Source organism: Podarcis cretensis (genome assembly GCF_951804945.1).
Source record: "Podarcis cretensis genome assembly, chromosome: 13".
Taxonomy (NCBI): domain Eukaryota; kingdom Metazoa; phylum Chordata; class Lepidosauria; order Squamata; family Lacertidae; genus Podarcis; species Podarcis cretensis.
Window position 1 is genome coordinate 28,997,957 of NC_137182.1, and position 19,916 is coordinate 29,017,872.

The window sequence follows — 19,916 nt, forward strand, 5'->3', positions numbered from 1 at the left end:
TCCACAAACCAAAACACCTACTTACGGGTTTGCAGCGTTCTTAATCCAAGTTGTTCATAAACTAAGCTGTTCTTAAACCAAGGTACCACTGTATATCTCAGTGAAATGTAGGTATGATTAAATGCTTGCACCTTTCAAAATTAGCTCTCATTGTTGGTTTTTATAGATCAACATGGTTTAGAAGAAGCCACTACCCAAATAGAAATCTAGGAGTTTTTGGCAGTAATTGGGGTGGTAGTGGTACATTTTTAGCATTTGACTTTTAAACTAAATTTCTCCCTGAAGGTTTTATTAAACAATATATACCATTGTGTTTGGGGGCTTTACAACCTGCTCTGCCCCAATATTTGCTTGCAATAATATGTTAAAAGTCCAGTGCCAAGGGCCTTCTGGCGGTTCCCTCGCTGCGAGAAGTCAAGTTACAGGGAACCAGGCAGAGGGCCTTCTCGGTAGTGGCACCCGGCTCTGTGGAACGCTCTCTTGTCAGATGTCAAAGAGAAAAACAACTACCAGACTTTAGAAGACATCTGAATGCAGCCCTGTTTAGGGAAGCTTTTAATGTTTGACAGACTATTGTATTTTAATATTTTGTTGGAAGCCGCCCAAAGTGGCTGGGGAAACCCAGCCAGATGGGCGGGGTATAAATATATTTATTATTATTATTATTATTATTATTAATAATATTATTATATAAATTGACTGACCACCTGTTAAAAATCTGCTCCCTAGCAACCACAGTTGATCTCACATTAAAATGTCTAGCAACATTTGTAGAGGCGCTCATTCTTGAGCTCTGGTGGGCACCCAGTAAACCACTTTCACATTTGAGAAACTGCAGTGGAGGACTTATCCACAGTACAAAAAGGCATCTTCTTTGCTTTCTTTCTCACAATCCTAAAACCTTCCCATGTTGTGCTATAATGTCTGCATGCTTTGTTGCATATAAATGCATGGAGAGGAAATTTCTGAAGAGTGAGAAGTAAAGAAAGGTTCATAGAGAGCTGAGTTTTAAAACCTCGTGATACGCATCCTGCCAAGTCTAACCCTCCTCCAAGATTGCTATATATGGCAGTGGGGAGGGTTCTGCATACTGGGAAAGGGGAAAGCTGTCGGATAGGGCCTGAGAGTTACTTTCTGTTTGCCTATTGTGCTCTGGTTTGGAAATACACAGTTTATATATGCAGTAGAGTACTCCCAGTCTAGATGATGATAATGGGACAAAGGAGTGGATATGTCGCATCCCCCCAGTGTGTAGATTCCAAGTTCTTTGGTGTATAAATATTTAAAACAAACATGACTGTACCTCAGTAAAAAGATCTTTCATTTCTTCTAGATAATATTCATGCTCAGAGTTAAGCCAATATCTAAAACAGCTTCCCACCCTTTCTTAACCGCTTCATTCATCCTGATGTAGTCTGTGTAAATCAAAAACTTGCATGTATTTCACATCAAGGTGGTGATCCAGTAAAATACATGATTATCTTCTTTTTTGTATCTTTGTGATTCTTATCGCTGCCCCTCCCCTTGACTAACTTCCTAGTGATGTGAAGCGTTTTCCGCTTTACAGAAAGGGTGAGCAGGAATAATTTGGAGGGAGAGCACAAAAAGAATCATGCAGATTGAGAGTCAGTGTGGTGTAGTGGTTAAGAGCGGTAGTCTCGTAATCTGGGGAACCGGGTTCGCGTCTCCGCTCCTCCACATGCAGCTGCTGGGTGACCTTGGGCCAGTCACACTTCTTTGAAGTCTCTCAGCCCCACTCACCCCACAGAGTGTTTGTTGTGGGGGAGGAAGGGAAAGGAGAATGTTAGCCGCTTTGAGACTCCTTAAAGGCGGGATATCAAATCCAAATGCACAGTGGTTTTGCCAGGTTCATGGAGTATGGAGTTGTGGGATCCTGTTCTAGCCCAGACTGAGGAACGCTCTGAGGAATTCCAACCTCACTGTTGGCAAGAAGAAGCTGCATCATCATCAGTTCATTGCAACTCTGGGGTGTGTAACTAAACAATGCCTGCAGAGTCTCTAAGCTGCTCCGGCTTGGCTAAAAGTGCATTCCTACTGAGCTTTCAGTGCTGTTTTTAGTCCTTGAAATATCCTTGGAAAGTTTGCATAGGTTTCTTAACCCAAAGAGATCTGCCCATCCCTGGAGATACAACGCAAATGAACCCTATCATAAACCACCTGAGAGCACACGGATGCATTTAAATTAATGACTAGAGCATCTTTGTTGTTTCTCAATTTTCATACTTGTTGAAGCTTTTCTGAGGGATTGGGTGTAGGATAGATTTCTAGTATTCAGGTACATTTAGGGAGAGAAGAAGGGGATATAAATCCCAGAAAAAAAAGGAATGCATTCAAAAGGAAGTAGTGTTACCAGCGTGTTGCAGTTGTGGTCTGTATCGTAAATGCTGTATAGCGTATTAAGAGATTAAAGGAAGGGCCGTTTGTGTGCCATAACTCTTCAGGAGCACAGAAAAGGTGCAAAATGGGTTCAGTTTCCTGAGATTTTTCCACTTTCAATTCTAAGAGTGGCTAGCCCTTAAACAGAGAAGATGTATGTGAAAATGGATGGGCAGTGCCTGCTGCAAACTCAATACAGTCAAGTGTTCATCAAAGACGGCCTACATTTTAATTGCATCCTAGTGCCATTTAGTAATAAAGGCAAGAGTCCTGCAAGGGTCTGAGTACATCATATCTCTGTCTGCCTCTCTTTTCTATCCCAAACCACATTTAAAATCTGTGTTTTATTCTTGCTATATGGTATTCATGCTACTAGCTTTTTTATTAGTTTTACTTTGTTTGTTTTTTTATTTAACTGCATTTTTAACAAAACATGTCAGTATTGACAAGGATTGCTTGAGCTCATAAATATTGCTGTTAGACATTTATAATGTGTGAAATAGTGTGATAGAATTCATTGCCATTATTTTAAACAGTAAACTGATTTTGCTGTTTGTAATAAGTGTATCTCTTAATTCCAGTTGTCATATAATAAGGAATTAACCCTGATAGAGAAACAACACATATTTGATTATTTTCTGTTTGTTATTCCAAGAATCAATCTTTGTTACAGTTCTATTAGATGAGTGCTTTAGGTATTTGACCGGTCAAATTGCTACATATTTTTTGACTGGTCAAATGTTAAATCCTATTCCACTTTCAATTTTTCAGGGCTGAGCCCAGGCACTGGAAACAGGCTGCAAGACCAAATATACCAATTGTTGCTAAACAATTTGTGAGGAGAATCCCATGTGCATGTTCCAATGTTTAGTTATTTGTATGTATGTGTTTGTTAACAGAATATTCTCCTTCCTGGATGTGGTCACGCTATGCCGTTGCGCTCAGGTCTCCAGGGTAAGAATGTTTGCAAACTAGTACTGGTAAGGTTTTAATTGCTTGTCTCTTGGGCACCTCCAGTTTGTCATCATATCCCAGAGCCAAGAAAGTGTCAGCTTGAAGGGATATTTCAACAGAGGCCCCATTTGCGCTATATATTTAAAGCATACCACTTTAAACAATCATTGCTTCCCTCAAAGATTCCTGGCAACTTTTGTTTGTCAAGGGTGCTGAAAACTGTTATTCTTCCCTCACAGAGCTACAGGTGTCATAGGGGTTTCACATTCAATTCCTCTTCCCAAAGAACTCTGGGAATTGTAGCTCCGTGAAGGGAACAGGAGTTTTTCATCCTATCAACTTTCAACACCATTTACAAACTACCCAGGGTTCTTTGGGAGAAGCCATTACTGTAAAAAGTGGTATGATACTCCTTTAATTGTACGTGCAGAGACATAGAATGCACATCCCCCCCACAGGTTGTAATTTCCCACCCACCTTTTTTTAAAAAAAACTTTTCTTTTCTTGTAATATTACCAGCTGAGGTCTGTCTTAGTTTCGACCAGCCAAATCTAACTGGGTGGAGTTTTACTATTTTGAGATTTTCAAATAGCCTAGGATAGAGATTCACAAAGAGATGTTACATGTTTCTGCCAACTGCCCTATACTGAATAATGGGGTAAAAGGTTATCACTATAGCAAAAGGGAAGGTCCCTAACCTATGTCAAATATAATTATTTTTCTGTTACCTCTCTCAGACGCAAACACTGGCATATCTCTTGATTGTGGAAAATGTCGGGCATATGGGGATTAATGCTCCCCTCTCTCCTGTAGGATATGTGTGCATCTGTTTATCATAAAAATTCTGGGTGGAGATGTGACTGCTATTATGGAAACATAACAATCCATTAGTTAACAAAATAATTAAGTATCAACCTGCATATATATATATTTTTAAAAGAACATTATGAACTCATAGTTTGCCCCAGTCACTAAATGCCTGACTGGAACTGATGCTCAGGCTCAAACTCTGAAGGAGGGAGTGCTGAAGCTGTAGCTAAACCACTGAGATCACTGTGATGAGGAAGGTGGGTCATGCAAATTCACATTTGTTGCTTGTTTCTCCAGCACATAGTCATTAGTAAGCACTGGCACATTCTTACACATTGGGCAAAAAAATCCTGATGGGTTTCTGACCTGTTGACTATCCAGGAAATAGATCTTCAGGTTGTGGTGGATAGCTCCATGGAAATGTTAACTCAGTGTGCAACATCAGTGGAGTGAGCAAATTCCATACTGGGAATCTTTAAGAAAAGGACCAAAAATAAAATGGCCACTATTTACAAAGCTTCCATACTTCATTCTGATTGTCCCATCTCAAAAGGAATATTGTAGCACTGGAGAAGGAAAACCCAAAATATTCAGGGACTTGAAGCATCTTCCTTATGAAGAAACAACTAATGCCCTTGGGATTTTTTTCTTTGGGTAAAAAAAGACAGCTGGGGAGGAGAATTGAGTTTTTAAAATTATTCATGATGTGGAGTAGATAGATGTTTTGCTTCCTCTCTCATAACACTAATGAAATTAGTGGTCTGGACAGTCAAAATTAACAAAATGCATCTTTATCTTATGGTTGCCTTTGGGTTTTTTAAAAATAAAATAAACCAATTCATGGGTCTTATTAGCTGCTATAGCTATATAGCAGCTATGTGGATTAGGTGGGCCTTCCATCTGATCCAGCAAGACTCCCACATTCTGTAGTTCTTTGCTTCCCTTCTTTTCCCATGGCCCCTTCCATTGCCTGTTCTGTTCTAACATTCCTCAGTGGGTAATGCAAAATAGTATATATGACATGGCAAAGTGCCAAGAGGTAATTTTGAAAACATCTCTTATTGATCTTTTTAGGGAACTTTATTTTTGGTAATAGAGTTACTTTAATATAACACTCCCGTTTGTTGTGAGTCATTAAAATGTGTGCTTTAAAGCTTTTTTGTTTTTTAGTGTGAAACTATAGAAAATTCCAAGGCATCATCAGCCAATACAGTCACTTCTTTTAAGGGTGGGGAAGGGAGGGCAGGTGCCTGCTCTGCTTTACCAATAGGGTTAAGACATTGGAGAGTAACCTACTCTTTGCAACTACTCATGCCTCCGTAGGCCTGTGTACCACTTAGACAATTGGGGGTTTTTTAGAGGGTGCTAGCACCTGTACTAAGGTGGACCCAGACAATCATGTCGTTCACTGCAAAGTATGGCACCGTAGCCTGAGCATTTGAGTGTAATCACCAGGTGTGCATGTTTCAGAATTGTTGAAGACCCAACTGTCTGTGGTTCTTTAAAGAGAAAGAAATGGCAACCAGAACAAACAATGATTTAAGCATTCTCTCAGCAGTTCTGTTGCTACACTGAAAATCATTTGTGCATGGTTGGGGCCTTTCACGCATGGGTTTGCTAGAATCATCCCACTGGAAGCTGCACCTCATTAAGGGCCAGCGGCTTTGGTGTCATTTTAAATTAGACCCAAGTTTTGCTTTATATTTCTGCCATATTTCCCCACATTTTACATTCTTTTCACTGTCTTCTCCCTTTTCACTGCAGGCGTGGAATGTCCTGGCCCTGGATGGCAGCAACTGGCAGCGCATTGACCTGTTTGATTTCCAGAGGGACATAGAGGTATAATTAAGTGGTGTGCAGAAACAATTTCTCTAGTTAAACTGTAATTACAGCACTGTGTAAGATCAGTAATAAACTGTGTAATCTTTTGCATCTTTCCCCAGAGATAGGATTGTTAATTTCTAGTTTCTAGCTCCAGGGTTTCAGATACTGAAACCGCACTAACTTATTTTATGCACATAGGTTTATGGGTGTGTGAACTCTCACTTGTGTGCAAAGACATGGATCCCTAACTTGTTAATATTTTTACTGGGGAAAGATATAGGGGTGGTAACTTCCCATTTAGCAGATCTGGGCAATTACTTCATTGGCCGCTTGCAAGAATAATGCACCATTAGGATAGATGAGAGAGTGCATTTTGGGTGGTGGGCTTTTTAGAGTACTGCTAAGGGCAGAAGATTGTAAAATATTTGGGTTAAAAAACAAACAAACAACCATTTGGTAAGGATGCCATTTGGATTTCCTTCCTCAGGCACCAAAATATTTTGGTCCATTCCTAGTTGCACAAAATCTATTCTTTATTTGATAACCGTTGCCGTGGAAAGAACCCGTTCTGGTTCCTTGGGGCTCTTATCCACATTAGTGGCTTCCAAGTGGAAGAAGCCTAGCTCAGTGATGGAACATCTGCCCTGCATGCAGAAGGACCCAGGTTCAGACCCCGGCACCTCAAAGCAGGGCTGGGAAATACCCCAAGTAGGGCTGTCTGAAATCCTGGAGAGCCGCAGCCAGTCCATGTAGAGTAGACAGTACTGACCTAGATGGACCAATGGTCTGATCTGGGATAAGGCAGCTCCCTATTTTCTCAGTCGAATTTCCCATTGCAGCAGTCAGATCTGTGCCATCGGATATGACTTAGGAACTTCTGGCATGAGCTTTAAAGCTATACTGTTCATACCAGGGGTTCTCAAATTGTGTAATGGGGAGCCAATCCGAGTCAGATTTTTGTGCAGAAATCCAGCTCTTTGAACTTCTCCAAGTATAATATTATTGTGGCTCAGTGACAGGACCCTATGCACGGCTGGCTAATGGTTTTCTGTCATGCTGATGGCTCCTGTCAGCTCATATTTCGTTAAGTAAAATAGTTGTCTGTGGGCTGTCTTTTGCAGGCGCAAACTGGGAAAAGAGTATATTGCAGCAAACAACCGTGAATGTGGGTTGAATGATGGCATGTCAAATCATGATTTGTGCCTATAGGTTCAGATGACCAATTTGCCACTAGCAAAGAAGAATCTGAGCAGCACACAGGGATTGTGTGACCTTGCCCTAGATTCAGCTTATTATGGGCCAAGTACATATAAATGTTAGACTTTCTACAGAACGCAGGTTTCTGGAGTACAGAATTTAAATGCACAAGTTTAAGGAGGATTTGAAGGTCAGATAAAAAATGGGTATCAACCAGGGGAGGAGTGGGTTAAGGGCGGGGGGAGTTGATGCTTTTACTAAAGAAATGAGAAAGTTATTTACCACATGGAAAGTTAAGCAAAGCTAATTACTCTGGAAGGTCACATCAATCAAATTCTCTTCCTGGTCTTTTTACAGGGGCGTGTAGTGGAGAATATTTCTAAAAGATGTGGGGGTTTCTTACGAAAGCTGAGCCTTCGTGGATGCCTAGGTGTGGGAGACAACGCATTAAGGTAGAGAGGTCAAGTGCTTTGCCACTGAAAAAGCACAAATAATTTTATTTTTCTATCCAGCGGAGAACCTGAACACGTAGGGTGGGGCAGTGAGCCACTTTCAAATGAGGTTATAGCATTTCCAAAATAATTGGCTCCTGTATTGATATCACACTTAGGCGGTCCCATTTCTATTGGTTTAGAAAATGGGCCTACCAAAAATAGTGGGGGTTGTGCATACTTGCATAATTCGCAAATTAAAATAATTTTTAAAAATTGAAATGAATTGACAAGAACCTATTAAGAGTGACTTTCAGGTCCTACAGAGCATTGAGAGCATCAATTGAAAGAAAATAATGAGGAAATATGTGGGAAACATATTATTTGCCTGCTTGAGTCCATAACAATTTATAGTGTCCTATAACTGGGGATTACCATTGAAAGGATGTGTGCCATGAGGTTAAAAGAGAAAATCCCTCTCTTATATGGAGAAGTTTCAAGAGAGAAAAGAAAACATGTCTTCTTTTCTGTTTTCCACCCTTCTGACCTATCCTACTTAAAGCATTCAGGTTAATGGCTGGCAGCTAACCCCAAACCTGAGCTGTTTAGCACTGTGTAGTGCCTTGGGAAAATATATGAGTAAGGACAAGAAACACTTCCTTTTCATTTTCTCCTGAAAGCCACCAACTTTCACGTTGGCACCCCTGGTAGATTCTGCAGTTGCTGGATCACAGTCCATTGAACAGAATTACAGAACAGAAGTGGGTGTCTGCAATGAAATGTTGCAGCGTACACTCAGTCCCTGAGTCTGGATTGAGGAAACCTGTGTTCACATTCTAATTTAGGTCTTCTTCAATCAGTCAATCAAACATTTTATTTGCATGCCGCCTTTCCAAAGTTAAATCCATTCTCAAGGCAGCTTACAACATATAAAAGATTACATAACTACAGACGTAGCAAAAGTAGCCATGAACAATAAACGAAACATCAAAAGGTACACAACCAAATCGAATAATTTCCACATCAGATCCAAGATAAAGATACAAAAAAATGTCGTCGTCAACAACAACAACAACAATCCCCCAACAACCCCACCTAAACAAGTTTCTGTTCCGCAGCATCAGTTTTTGTAGCTGGAGTCAGTCAGGGCCCTGCCCTCCCAGGCCAGGTGGGAAAAGGCCTGCAAAGCAGGGAGCAGGTCTTCCAGGACTCACAGCCAAGATGGTCTCTGGCCTCTTCACTGTCTGGAGTGGCACTACTGCTGCTGTCCCATAGCTTCTTCCAAACAACTCCTTGTAAGGCATACAACTTGACCTCTTAGAAGGCATGGCAAATAACCACCAGGTGCCAGCATCCACACAACTGTAGATCTCATATAATACTTGAATATACTGGAACTTCACTCAGTCAAACTCTAGCTTGTCTAAGTTGCTAGGAATAGCCACTTATCCTATAGGCTAGTCATTGCTCTGTGAAAGGCCTCTAGCAAGTCACTGTGTTCTGAGTGCCTGTGCAAATTTGGTCTCACTTTGCTTCTTTTTTATTTATTTTGTTTTGACAAAGTAATAATAAATAAATAAGAATAAAAATGTGCACCCCACCCCTAAGACTATTCCATTGTAACTATCCACCCTCCCAGAATTTCAACACCTCTTGTGACCCCTTTCCGTTTTAACAATACAAATTCTACAAAAAACCTACATATCACCTCAAAATCGTTTCTCCTACATATTCCCCATCTTACCTTAATAGCACATGTTAATTTATCATCAATAGTTATATTCCACACTTCTTCAAACCATTCTTCTATTTTATATTCTCCTTGTCCCTTCTACTTTCTAACTATAATAGTTTGTGCTGCTTTCAGTAAATTTGTGAGCAAGTCCTTCATAGCCTGTGAACCTTCCACTCCATTGCAAATGGATAATCATGCTACCTCTGGACCCAGTGATTTCTATTATCTCCTTAAACACCCTTTGCCCAAAAAATTGTACATATTTACACCACCACCATATGTGAACATAAGTCCCGGTTTCCTGGCATACCCTCCAACATAACACTGAATATTTATTGTTTGTTTGATTTAATCTGACTGGTGTTAAATACCATCTCCAAACTAACTTATAATAATTTTCTTTTATCCTTGTAGACAACCTTTTCAAATTGTGTTTCTCCCATATTTGCCCCCAGCTTTGACTATTTATCTGCCCTGTTATCTCCTTTTCTCACACCTCTTTTAATTGATCTTGTTGATCCTCCATTTCTACTAAAATTTTATAAATTTCACTGGTTTCTCCTTTTAAAACTATATTTTCTTCTTTATCTCCTCTTTTTATAATCATTTTTTTAAAAATTGTATGTTCTTTGCAGTTCTTGTTTTCTCATAACCACTTCTTTGTCCATTGCTCCAGTTGTATACAGTTAAACCAACTTATTTTACTTCCTTTTAGAGCTTCTCTTATTTGTTCTTTTCTTCTCATTTTCTCCACCCATTTCTTTATTTTATGTATTTGCTTTTCTTTTGCTTCTTTTTCAGTTTCCTTTTTTTAATTTACTGGGAAGTCTTCTGTCATCACCACCGGAGTTAGTGGGGAATTTACTGGTATCAATTTTCCTTTATATTTTGCCCATCTCTCAATGATGTTTCTTAAGAAGGGATTTTCAATATTCTGCCACCCTTGCCTATTTGGGTAGCTAAAAAATACATTCACGAACTTCTCCTTCATTCCATTCTAACTCTCCTTGTTCTGTTGTCACATCTATGATATATCTTAACTGATTTGCTATATATGTTGGGGAGGCCCAGTCCACCTGTTTTCTGGGGGTTGTACCATCTTCTTTTATTAATTCTAGGCTTCTTACCCCATTACAAAATGTATTAATCATACTTTGCCAACCCTTTATCTCTGTCTCCAATATCTTAATTGGTAACATTCTAAATAAAAAAAATATATTCTAGACAAAATTTTCATTTTAATTATCGCTATTCTTCCAAATCATGAAAGTTTTTTTTATATTCCTCCAGCTTTCCCTTAATTTCCTTCTTTAATTTGTTAAGATTCTCTTGTTCTTTTTTAAAAAAATTCTTGTTATTCTCAAGTACTTTATTACATTTCTTAATTTTATATCTAATTTTATTTCCTTCAAGAATTTTCATTTTTCCTCTTAATCATAGTTAAATAACATCTCTTATTTGAACCAATTAATTCACGACCCTATTATTTGTCCTTTTTTTTCTCAAACGTTCCCCTATTACCTACAGATTTTCCAACAGATTTTCAATTGTTAGCAAGGTGTCATCCGCAAATAAGTTTATTTTTTTCTTTTCCATTATTTCATATTCATTTTGTATTTCTGTCTTCTCTAGTTACATTGGCCAGAGTTTCAATGACCAATACAAGTAAAATTAAGGGAAGAGGGCATCCTTGCCTTGTACCTTGGGCTAGTGTTATTTGTTCTGTTATATTATCGTTCACTACAACATATTCCTTGTTCCTCAGATATAATTGATGGATTAATCCCTTAAATCATTCTCCAGATCCTAAGCTTTCTATAATCATTTTTAACGCCAGCCATTCTACACAGTCAAAAGCCTTTAAAATATCCAGTGCTACTATACCAGCTTTCAGTTTATTTCTTCTTATTATATCTATTTTATTCAACACTCTTCCTATTAAACTAGACATCTGTCTTGCTGCCACAAAGCCACATTCATTCATCCATTCATCCATTCATTTATTTATAAATAAAATTATTCATCCTTTTTGCCATTATTGTGATCAATATTTTAGCATCTTGATTTATTAGGGAAATCGGCTTATACGATCCTGGGTCCCTAATGTTTTCTTGGTTTTGGAATTAAGATAATTATTGATCATTCCCACGATGGAGGGATCCTCTCACCCTCTATTACTGAATTATATAAAACATTTAATTTAGAAACCAATATATTTTTAAATACTTTACAATATTCCGTTCCCAGTCCATTTGCTCCTGGGGCTCCCCCCCTTTAGTTTCCTTATAACTTCCTTTATTTCTTTTTCGGATCACGTTGCTTCTAAAGTCCTATGGAAATGTAGTATAGAACAATCCAAGATGCATGTTGCCCAGACCACTTCCAAAACCTTCCGGAAAGACATGGACTTGCTGAGTATCATGGGACAGGACTAGAGCTTGTCCCAGGCTTTGCAGAACTCTGCTACCAGAGGCAAGAGGAGTGCATGCTTTATCAGCTTGACCACTCAGGGACCTTACCTGACAGGTGAACTGCTAATTATTTTTATATATTGCTAATAATCTGTTGCTAATAACCTAGTGTAGGCACTTAGGTAAAGTGGCCTATTCATTTTGCCCTTCCTGCCAGCCAGTCATGAGAGTGTGTATGTTTGCTCTTGCTAGTTCGGTTTGCTCAGAGAGTGTCTGTCTGTTTCTCAAGGTGTTGAGCTCTTCCTGGTTTTCACCATTGAGATCACTGTGCTTCCACAGCCACTCGGCTATGTGTAGATGTGTCTCCCCTTCTTTCTGAGGTGATGGTGGTTATTATTTAGAAGTAAATGTTCTCTTGCAACACCACAATAGGGCGAAGATCTGCCTAATGGTTGCGCAGCAGATGCTTGGTTTCTTGACATGGCTTTGGTACCTGCTCAAAATAGGCCTGCACCACCAGTCCTCCCATAACAGATTTGGAGGGAATTATACCTATCAAAAGTGAGATTCAGGAGACCCAAACACATCCCCCATACACACTGGTGTAGTAGTTCGGACACCACAGCCTAATCATGGCTTGGCTGTCAGGAACGTTCTACAGCTCCTCTGCTCATTTCTCTCCCCAGCTTAGGGTATCATGGTATCAGAAAACTGGAGAGACTACTCAAGCCCACAGCACATCTCTGATGATCAAAATGTGACTTGACTCTGACATCTGAACTGGGCAGCTGTCTGAATCTAACCTAGAAGTTAAGTTCCATAAACTGAGGCATAGTTAATGGTTTGCCTGTGAACGTGCAGGGATTGCTCCTACTTCCCTAGTGTGAGCTCGAGCAACAAACCCCATGATCTCTGGCCAAGGATTGTGGCTGGTTTGGACAGGGCTCTAAGCCTGGGATTGTGGTTTGTTGCACCCGCCCTGCACAAGGGGAAGAATGAAGCAAGAGGCACCTCTGTGTTCACAGTAAACCATTGATTATGGCTTACCATAATCTGTGCCTTCACAGTGCCTTCACTTCATAAGTGCTTTCACAGGAAGGATCATTGTAAGATGATGAGATAAAGACTGTGAAGAATTAAAATAGGATATAGCGTTCTGGTATTTTTGTTACTTGAAATGCGGGCTATGTGCATTGCACTTTTTCTGGTACATTGCATGGTGACAGCAAAGATTCTCCTTCAAGGAAAGAGAGCAGAATGTTGGCAGCACAGCTATAAAACACTTAATCTTTCTCTCCTCCTGATGCTCAGAGAGGAGGAGGTGTTGTTGTTAACAGTTAGGTTTTCATCTCCCTCCTAGGTGCTCAGGCCAGTGTTCATGGCTTTCCCCAATTTATTCTCTCAAGAACCCTGTGAGGTAGGCTGGACAGTGACTGGTCTACGGTCACCTGATGAGCATCATTGCTGAACAGGGATTTGAACCCTGGTCTCCCAGTCCCAGTCCAACATTTAACATCTGTTCACTGAGGTTTCTCTTTATGCTGGACCATTTTCCAGGCAATGTTAGAAAGCAGTTTGGAGATCCAGCAAGGGGAACTGATGCATGTACTTACCTGCCTGGCACTTGCACACCTATAAGCTACAGCTAGTGTACACTGATGAAAGCACCCTAGTATGTATGTACAGCCTTGTCTTCTGTAGTTGGCAGCGGGAGATCCACATGTACATTACCATCTTGATCACAGCCAACACATGAAATGGATTGTAAATGGTGTTTTCTCTTTTCTTTTTAAGCTGGGTATCGTCCCTAAATTTTCTCAATGTATCACTTAAAAAAACAAACCAACCCCAAATCTGCATTATTTGCTTTAATTGCCCCTCAGTTTGTAAGACCTTTTAAATATGTCAGGTGCCACTGATTTAAAATGTATGTTATTAAAAGCCTGAAAAGCACTGTACTTTTTTCTGTCATGAAGGACATTTGCACAGAACTGCAGAAATATTGAAGTGTTGAACTTGAATGGCTGCACCAAGATTACAGATGCGTAAGTGGCATTTATTTCAGCTCTCCGCGGTATTTCTTTAGCTCTTTTTAATCACTATCCCTCATTTTCTTGGTTGCATGTTTTGTTGCTCAAATGCTGTCAGAGCATATCCATTCTTATTGTGAATGGGTAGCTAGAAAGGGCTAATTGCCAAGGGACCCCTGTCCCACTGTAAGGGGCGGCACCAACTTAAACTTGGTGCAGCAAGCCCTTCCTTACCTTTGCATCGCCTTCACCAAATCTGCAGTGGTCCCCTATGTATATATTAGACAGGCAAGGATCAGAGGCTAAGCTTGGAGGGCACATGGTTAGGCTGGGCCAGATGTGCTGAGCATCTGATTTCTCTCATTTACTACACCCAAATTTTTATATATCTCAATTTTTAATATAAACTGTAGAACATTGTGACGTCTTAACAATGATATAGTTAAAAAGAAAAATCCAAATTAAGAAGAATATTGAGAATCTTAGTGTGCTTTTAAAGAAATAGATTTCAGTCAACTACAATGAAAATAAGGGACCCATTCTGATATAGGCACATGATCACTAAATGTCTTCTACTTAAAAAATAATAATGACAGAGCAGTGAACCTATGTGTGTCCTATTCTCTTCCAGGACATGTACTAGCCTTAGTAAGTTCTGCTCCAAACTCCGACATCTTGATCTAGCTTCCTGCACTTCAATAACCAACCTGTCCCTCAAAGCACTGAGGTGAGTGTAGCTCTTTATAAAGCTTATTCACCCTGATGTAAAAATACCACATTTCTTTGCGATGGAAACCCCTGCTTCATTTTACCATTCATTTTACTCACGGTGTCAGTGGTATAGCAGCTGACCAGAATTGGAACAGGGGTGGGCGGGTGCGGTAGAGGCACACCTTGTTCTTTCTTGGTTAGTCTGACTTGGGGCACTCCAGGAAAACTGGGCATAAGATGACAATCAGTACAAGCTTGGGCTGTTTTCTGGTCCCATGGGGTCAGAGTCAGAGGGAAAGAATGAGCTTCCCAATTAGTCGTGGACCAGGCAATATCAACAATGCTAGTAGTGCGGAAGCCACAGAAGGCTGACATCCAAGAAATGGAATTGTCTATCCTTGCTGTTGATTCAGATGTGAGACACGCTGTGGCATTGCTGTATGTGCCTTCTCAGCCCCTGCCCTGTTTAGGTCCTTTTGATACAGTAGCCCTTGTGCATGGTATACAAACATGCCCATTTCCTTTCTCCCTGCATTATTGCCACATGGCTTTTGTCGCCACACACACCTATTATTTATGGAATTGTAGACATGGAAAGGACCCTGAGGATCATCTAGTCCAGCCCCCTGCAGTGGAGAAGTATGCAGCTGTCCCATACAGCGATTGAACCAGCAACCATGGTGTTATCAGCACCATGCTCTAACCAAATTCCTGCTATAGTTTTCAGTTGGTGGTCATCCTTGAAGCTGCGGCAGAGAGCAGAGTTCAGTGTGTTATTACTGGAAAACAAGGCGGTGAATTTCCCTTGTTTCCAAAGCAAGAATTTTTTATACTTAAGAGTTAACATTTTTGTCTGCCTTTCCCCTCTGCCCCCTTCTCACCTCTCAAGCGAGGGATGCCCTCTACTGGAGCAGCTCAATATATCATGGTGTGACCAAGTGACAAAAGATGGCATCCAGGCTTTGGTGAGAGGCTGCAGTGGACTCAAAGCTCTGTTTCTTAAAGGCTGCACGCAGGTATGTCTCCAGTGAGGACACAGCAACTTCAAGAAGGCTTGAGTTAAAGTGCATTTGTTTTAACTTGGAGCAGAATCAAGTTGAGTGTGGGTCATACACTGTGACATTGGAAGCAAGAGGGAGAACAGTAAAGGTAAAGGTAAAGGTACCCCTGCCCGTACGGGCCAGTCTTGACAGACTCTGGGGTTGTGCGCCCATCTCACTTAAGAGGCCAGGGGCCAGCGCTGTCCGGAGACACTTCCGGGTCACGTGGCCAGCGTGACATCGCTGCTCTGGCGAGCCAGAGCCGCACACGGAAACGCCGTTTACCTTCCCGCTGGTAAGCGGTCCCTATTTATCTACTTGCACCCGGAGGTGCTTTCGAACTGCTAGGTTGGCAGGCGCTGGGACCGAGCAGCGGGAGCGCACCCCGCCGCAGGGATTCGAACCGCCGACCTTTCGATCGGCAAGTCCTAGGCGCTGAGGCTTTAACCCACAGCGCCACCTTTTATTTATTTTACCCTATCCAAAAGAGTTATAATGGCAATTTGCACTACATGAGTTTCTCTTGAGGATAGAGAAGAAGGGAGGAAATCTGTGAGATTACTTTTGAACAAAGGAAATGTAGAGCAGAAGCACTGTGCTTCATGCAGTTCTTGGCTGTCTTGCAATAGCATGTGGCTTTTAAGTATAGGAACTTTTGGTTACTTCTCTTCTAGGATATTTGTCATTTTTAAAGGTGTTGGACTAGAAGAGGACCAAGGCATCCAAGCCAACCTTTTTTTAAAAAAAAAAACCCTGGACATCTGTACTGGAAAGCTGAGCATTTCTCATGTCCACTGTATTTGAAATTCTGAAACACACTCTGCAATCCTACCTTTTATCCAAATATGCTCCAAGTTTTGTCTTGAAATTAGAAATTGCTTAAAAAGTAAAAAATAGCAAGTTGGATAACTGAATTGGAAATCAGGTTGTGTACTGAATCCTGTTCTGGGCAGGATGGCCCCTGATCTCAGCTTTGGGCGGGACCTGGTTCAACTAGTTGAGGGCCATTGCTCTGTGTGCTTCACCCATCTCAAAGAATTTCAGTTCTTTGAGATGGGTCACATGACTTAGTTGTGGCATCTCATACAGGGAAAGGAAAAATCCCAACCTTGTTAGCAGTCCCAGGCAAAATGATAAAATAGCTGTGACACAAGGCAGTTGCAGGACAGGAGCTTTCCACAGTCATGGCTTCAGTTTTCCTTGTACTGGATTTTTGCAAACATTTTTTTGGATCTTTTAGAGCAGCTTGGAATTGTAATAGAGTAGCATAAGACATGTTTCTAGGCCCCCAATCCAGGTTTAGTTGTGGGCAGCTAACCACATGTTACACAACTTGTGGCCTCTGATTGAGGATGTTCACCTGCATCAAATATGCATCCGGGAGCTTCAGGGCACATCTGGAGATATACATCCACATCTGCATCTGCATCCACATGGATAAAGGATGTTCAGTTTATAGTTGCACCGATATGAGTCAAAGAAAGAAGTTCTAGTGGAGAGGTTTAGCAAACGCAGCCATAATTTTATAACACGTATTTCTTTTTTTTAAATAGCTTGAGCCTTTTCTCCTTTTTATGGAGTGCTAAGGAAAAAATATTGATGGAAGCAAGGCACTTGCTATCAGTTGTTTTGCCATCTGTTCTGCGTGATTCAAGGACATCCGTGGCATCTTTAGTAGCAGAAATAACTTGGGTGTTGCCTTTTTTTCTTTTTGCCTTAACAAAAGAGCCTCTTTTTCTCTTTTAAACAAAGCATGTTTATGTGAAACCAACAAGTAGTTACGTTTGACGTTTTACTATGTTTTTATATGTACAGTAAGCTGCCCAGAGTTGCTGGGGAAAGCCAGCCAGATGGGCAGGGTTTAAATAATAAAATTCTTATTATTATTAAAGGCACTTAAGTCCATAAAATTCAGAAACTCTGATTCTAGAACCATGTGGTTACACTATGAGATTTTCAAACACCTCCATAATGAAGCCAAGTATTTTGAGAACCCAGCCAAAGAAATTCTCAGGCGACAATGCCACAAAGGTGTAGTGCTCATGGGGGTATAGAATGGGGTAGGGGGAGGCTTTGCGAAAACGTGATATTTCACTTGTTCTTCCCTCTTTCATGGCAGCCTTGATGCTGGGAGTTTTTGCTTATAGTCAGCTTTGAAAGCCTATTAGATGTTGTGGGTCCCATGGTGACATGAGACACCAGAGACCTATATGGGCTCTTAGCTGTCATTGAGAATGAGAAACTACCCCTTTCTTTTTAAAATAAAAACTGAGACTTTTGGGAATCCAGATTTTCAGTAATTTTACTCTTGAAAAAGAAAACCCAAAATATGACTTCACGCTGACTATTTAACAAGTTGCTTACCTCCCTCCCTCCTATTGCACTTTTGTTCTAGCTGGAGGATGAAGCTCTCAAATACATTGGGGCACACTGTCCTGAACTGGTGACTTTGAATTTGCAGACCTGCTTGGTAAGTAATTGGTTCGCACAAATCCAAATTTGCTCCTGTTTTTCTTAACATGCAGAGGCCATGAACTATGCAAAGTGACACTCACACCCCAAGAAATGCCTCTTCCTGTTGGCTTGGAGTAGTTGCAGTCCTGGTAGCTTGATGTTCATCTCATTACATAGGGGCAAATCCCAACTGTGGTAGATGGGAATGTGTGTGAAAATTTGGCTATAAAAATTGTCAGCTGAGGGGATGGGCAAGTGTTTTGTAGTTGCTTGCCTCTCTGTGCCTATAGCCATTCTTGACCCTTTGCTTCCAAACATGTTAAGCAAGACATTCAATGCCCCTAGTATGCTAGGCATACAGACGTTATTAGAATTTCCATGGTGCCCCAAAGCCACTGAAGGCTTCCTAAAACCGTGATATTCCCCTGTATAGTTCCTGTGGGGGGAATAAAGGATATTGGAAGAGAGCTCTTTCCATTTAAGAGTCTCATGCTCTACCAGCACGCTGGAAGTTACAGTCCAATAACATATTCAGGGCACCTTGTTGACTCTGCTCTGGCCTTACAAAATCCAATGGGCTCCACCCTCAGATCACTAGGAGCTTGCCAACACCACTCACTGACTGGATATTTTTAAAATCTCAAGTTGGCAACCATATCACCACCCTAGACCATTCAATGGATACTTTCTGGATATAGTAAAGAACTCTCCTAGTGTTGGCATTTAATGTGACAAATCTATCTGGTCCGAGTTCACCCTTGCCCGGGAGGCATTTCAAATTTTGTTTGCAGGACAAGCTGGAAAAGATTCTTTTGGTCAGGTTGGAATGCTTTCTTGTCTCCGTATTTAACTTTCTGTGTATGTGTATTTTTAAAAAGTTGGAAGAGGAAGTACATTTTTGTCCTGCGAGAAAATATCCTGTACCATTTTGTGGTGGTGCCAAAAATGGAATGTTGAGCCCAAAAAAGGAACAGATTTTGATAGCCTGTGTGCTGTTGGCATCCTGCTTTTTCACGTGATAGTTGCTAAAATGAGTTTACCAAATAATACTTAACATGTAATTTTAGGACTCAGAAGGGTTCTCCCACCCTGGAGCCCAGTTCAAATGTCATATCAAACCAAAGTTTAAATCAAACTGTGGTTTAATGGGAATGAGCAGCATTCTGGTTCCTATTGCGCTCCTCCCCTTTGCTGCCCCATTGTGGACAAAACATGCCAGAGTCTGGCTTCTCCTGGCTTCTGGACCCTGGTTAATGGTTGATTTCCACCCAGCAAAGTAATAAGCAGTACCAAAATTTGTTCTTGACTGACTGCTTGTGGTTTGTTTGGTGGAAACCAACCTTTAGCCTGGGTTTAGACAGCATGACAAACATACAGATTGTTTTGTCCACAGCACGCTGTGGGAATTTATGAGCAGTGGGCACCAGCATGCTGCTCCTTCACATTAAACAATGGTTTGCTTTGACCTGTGGGTTTCATGCGCCAGGCGAAACAGACCAAAACTTTGCCGCACACTACAAATGACTTTGATTCCCTTCTCTCCTTCTGTAGCAAATAACAGACGATGGCCTCATTACAATATGTAGAGGGTGCCACAAGTTACAGTCTCTGTGCGCCTCTGGCTGTTCCAACATCACCGACGCCATCTTGAATGCTTTAGGGCAAAATTGTCCAAGGCTTAGGTAAGTAGGCTTTGGGTTAGAGGGCTGCATGAGGGGATACAAGGTTAGCATGTGAACATGGGATGTATGCTGGGTAAAAATGAGTAACATGGGGGGAATCAAAAGCTCATAGAAAAGGGTTAGCATATTATGTGGAAGGGGATGGGTCATAGAAAAAGAAATTCATTTGTTTATACTTACAATCTGTCTCATAGGTTCAAAGTTGTGAAAAATGTCATTGCCCAGAATGAAACCTGCCAC

The 19,916-nt window shown here is 40.9% G+C and overlaps 1 protein-coding gene across 3 annotated transcripts in view; it reads left to right on the forward strand.

Moving 5' to 3' along the window:
* Positions 1–19,916, forward strand: part of FBXL20 (F-box and leucine rich repeat protein 20) — a 65,284-nt gene that overhangs the window by 35,156 nt on the left and 10,212 nt on the right. For all 3 annotated transcript variants that reach the window (XM_079948826.1, XM_079948825.1, XM_079948824.1), the window contains 8 exons: positions 3,297–3,351; positions 5,926–6,000; positions 7,540–7,634; positions 13,736–13,804; positions 14,421–14,516; positions 15,390–15,516; positions 17,936–18,010; positions 19,546–19,676. In XM_079948826.1, coding sequence (XP_079804952.1) covers positions 3,297–3,351; positions 5,926–6,000; positions 7,540–7,634; positions 13,736–13,804; positions 14,421–14,516; positions 15,390–15,516; positions 17,936–18,010; positions 19,546–19,676 — 723 coding nt within the window. The remainder of the gene's footprint in view (positions 1–3,296; positions 3,352–5,925; positions 6,001–7,539; positions 7,635–13,735; positions 13,805–14,420; positions 14,517–15,389; positions 15,517–17,935; positions 18,011–19,545; positions 19,677–19,916) is intronic.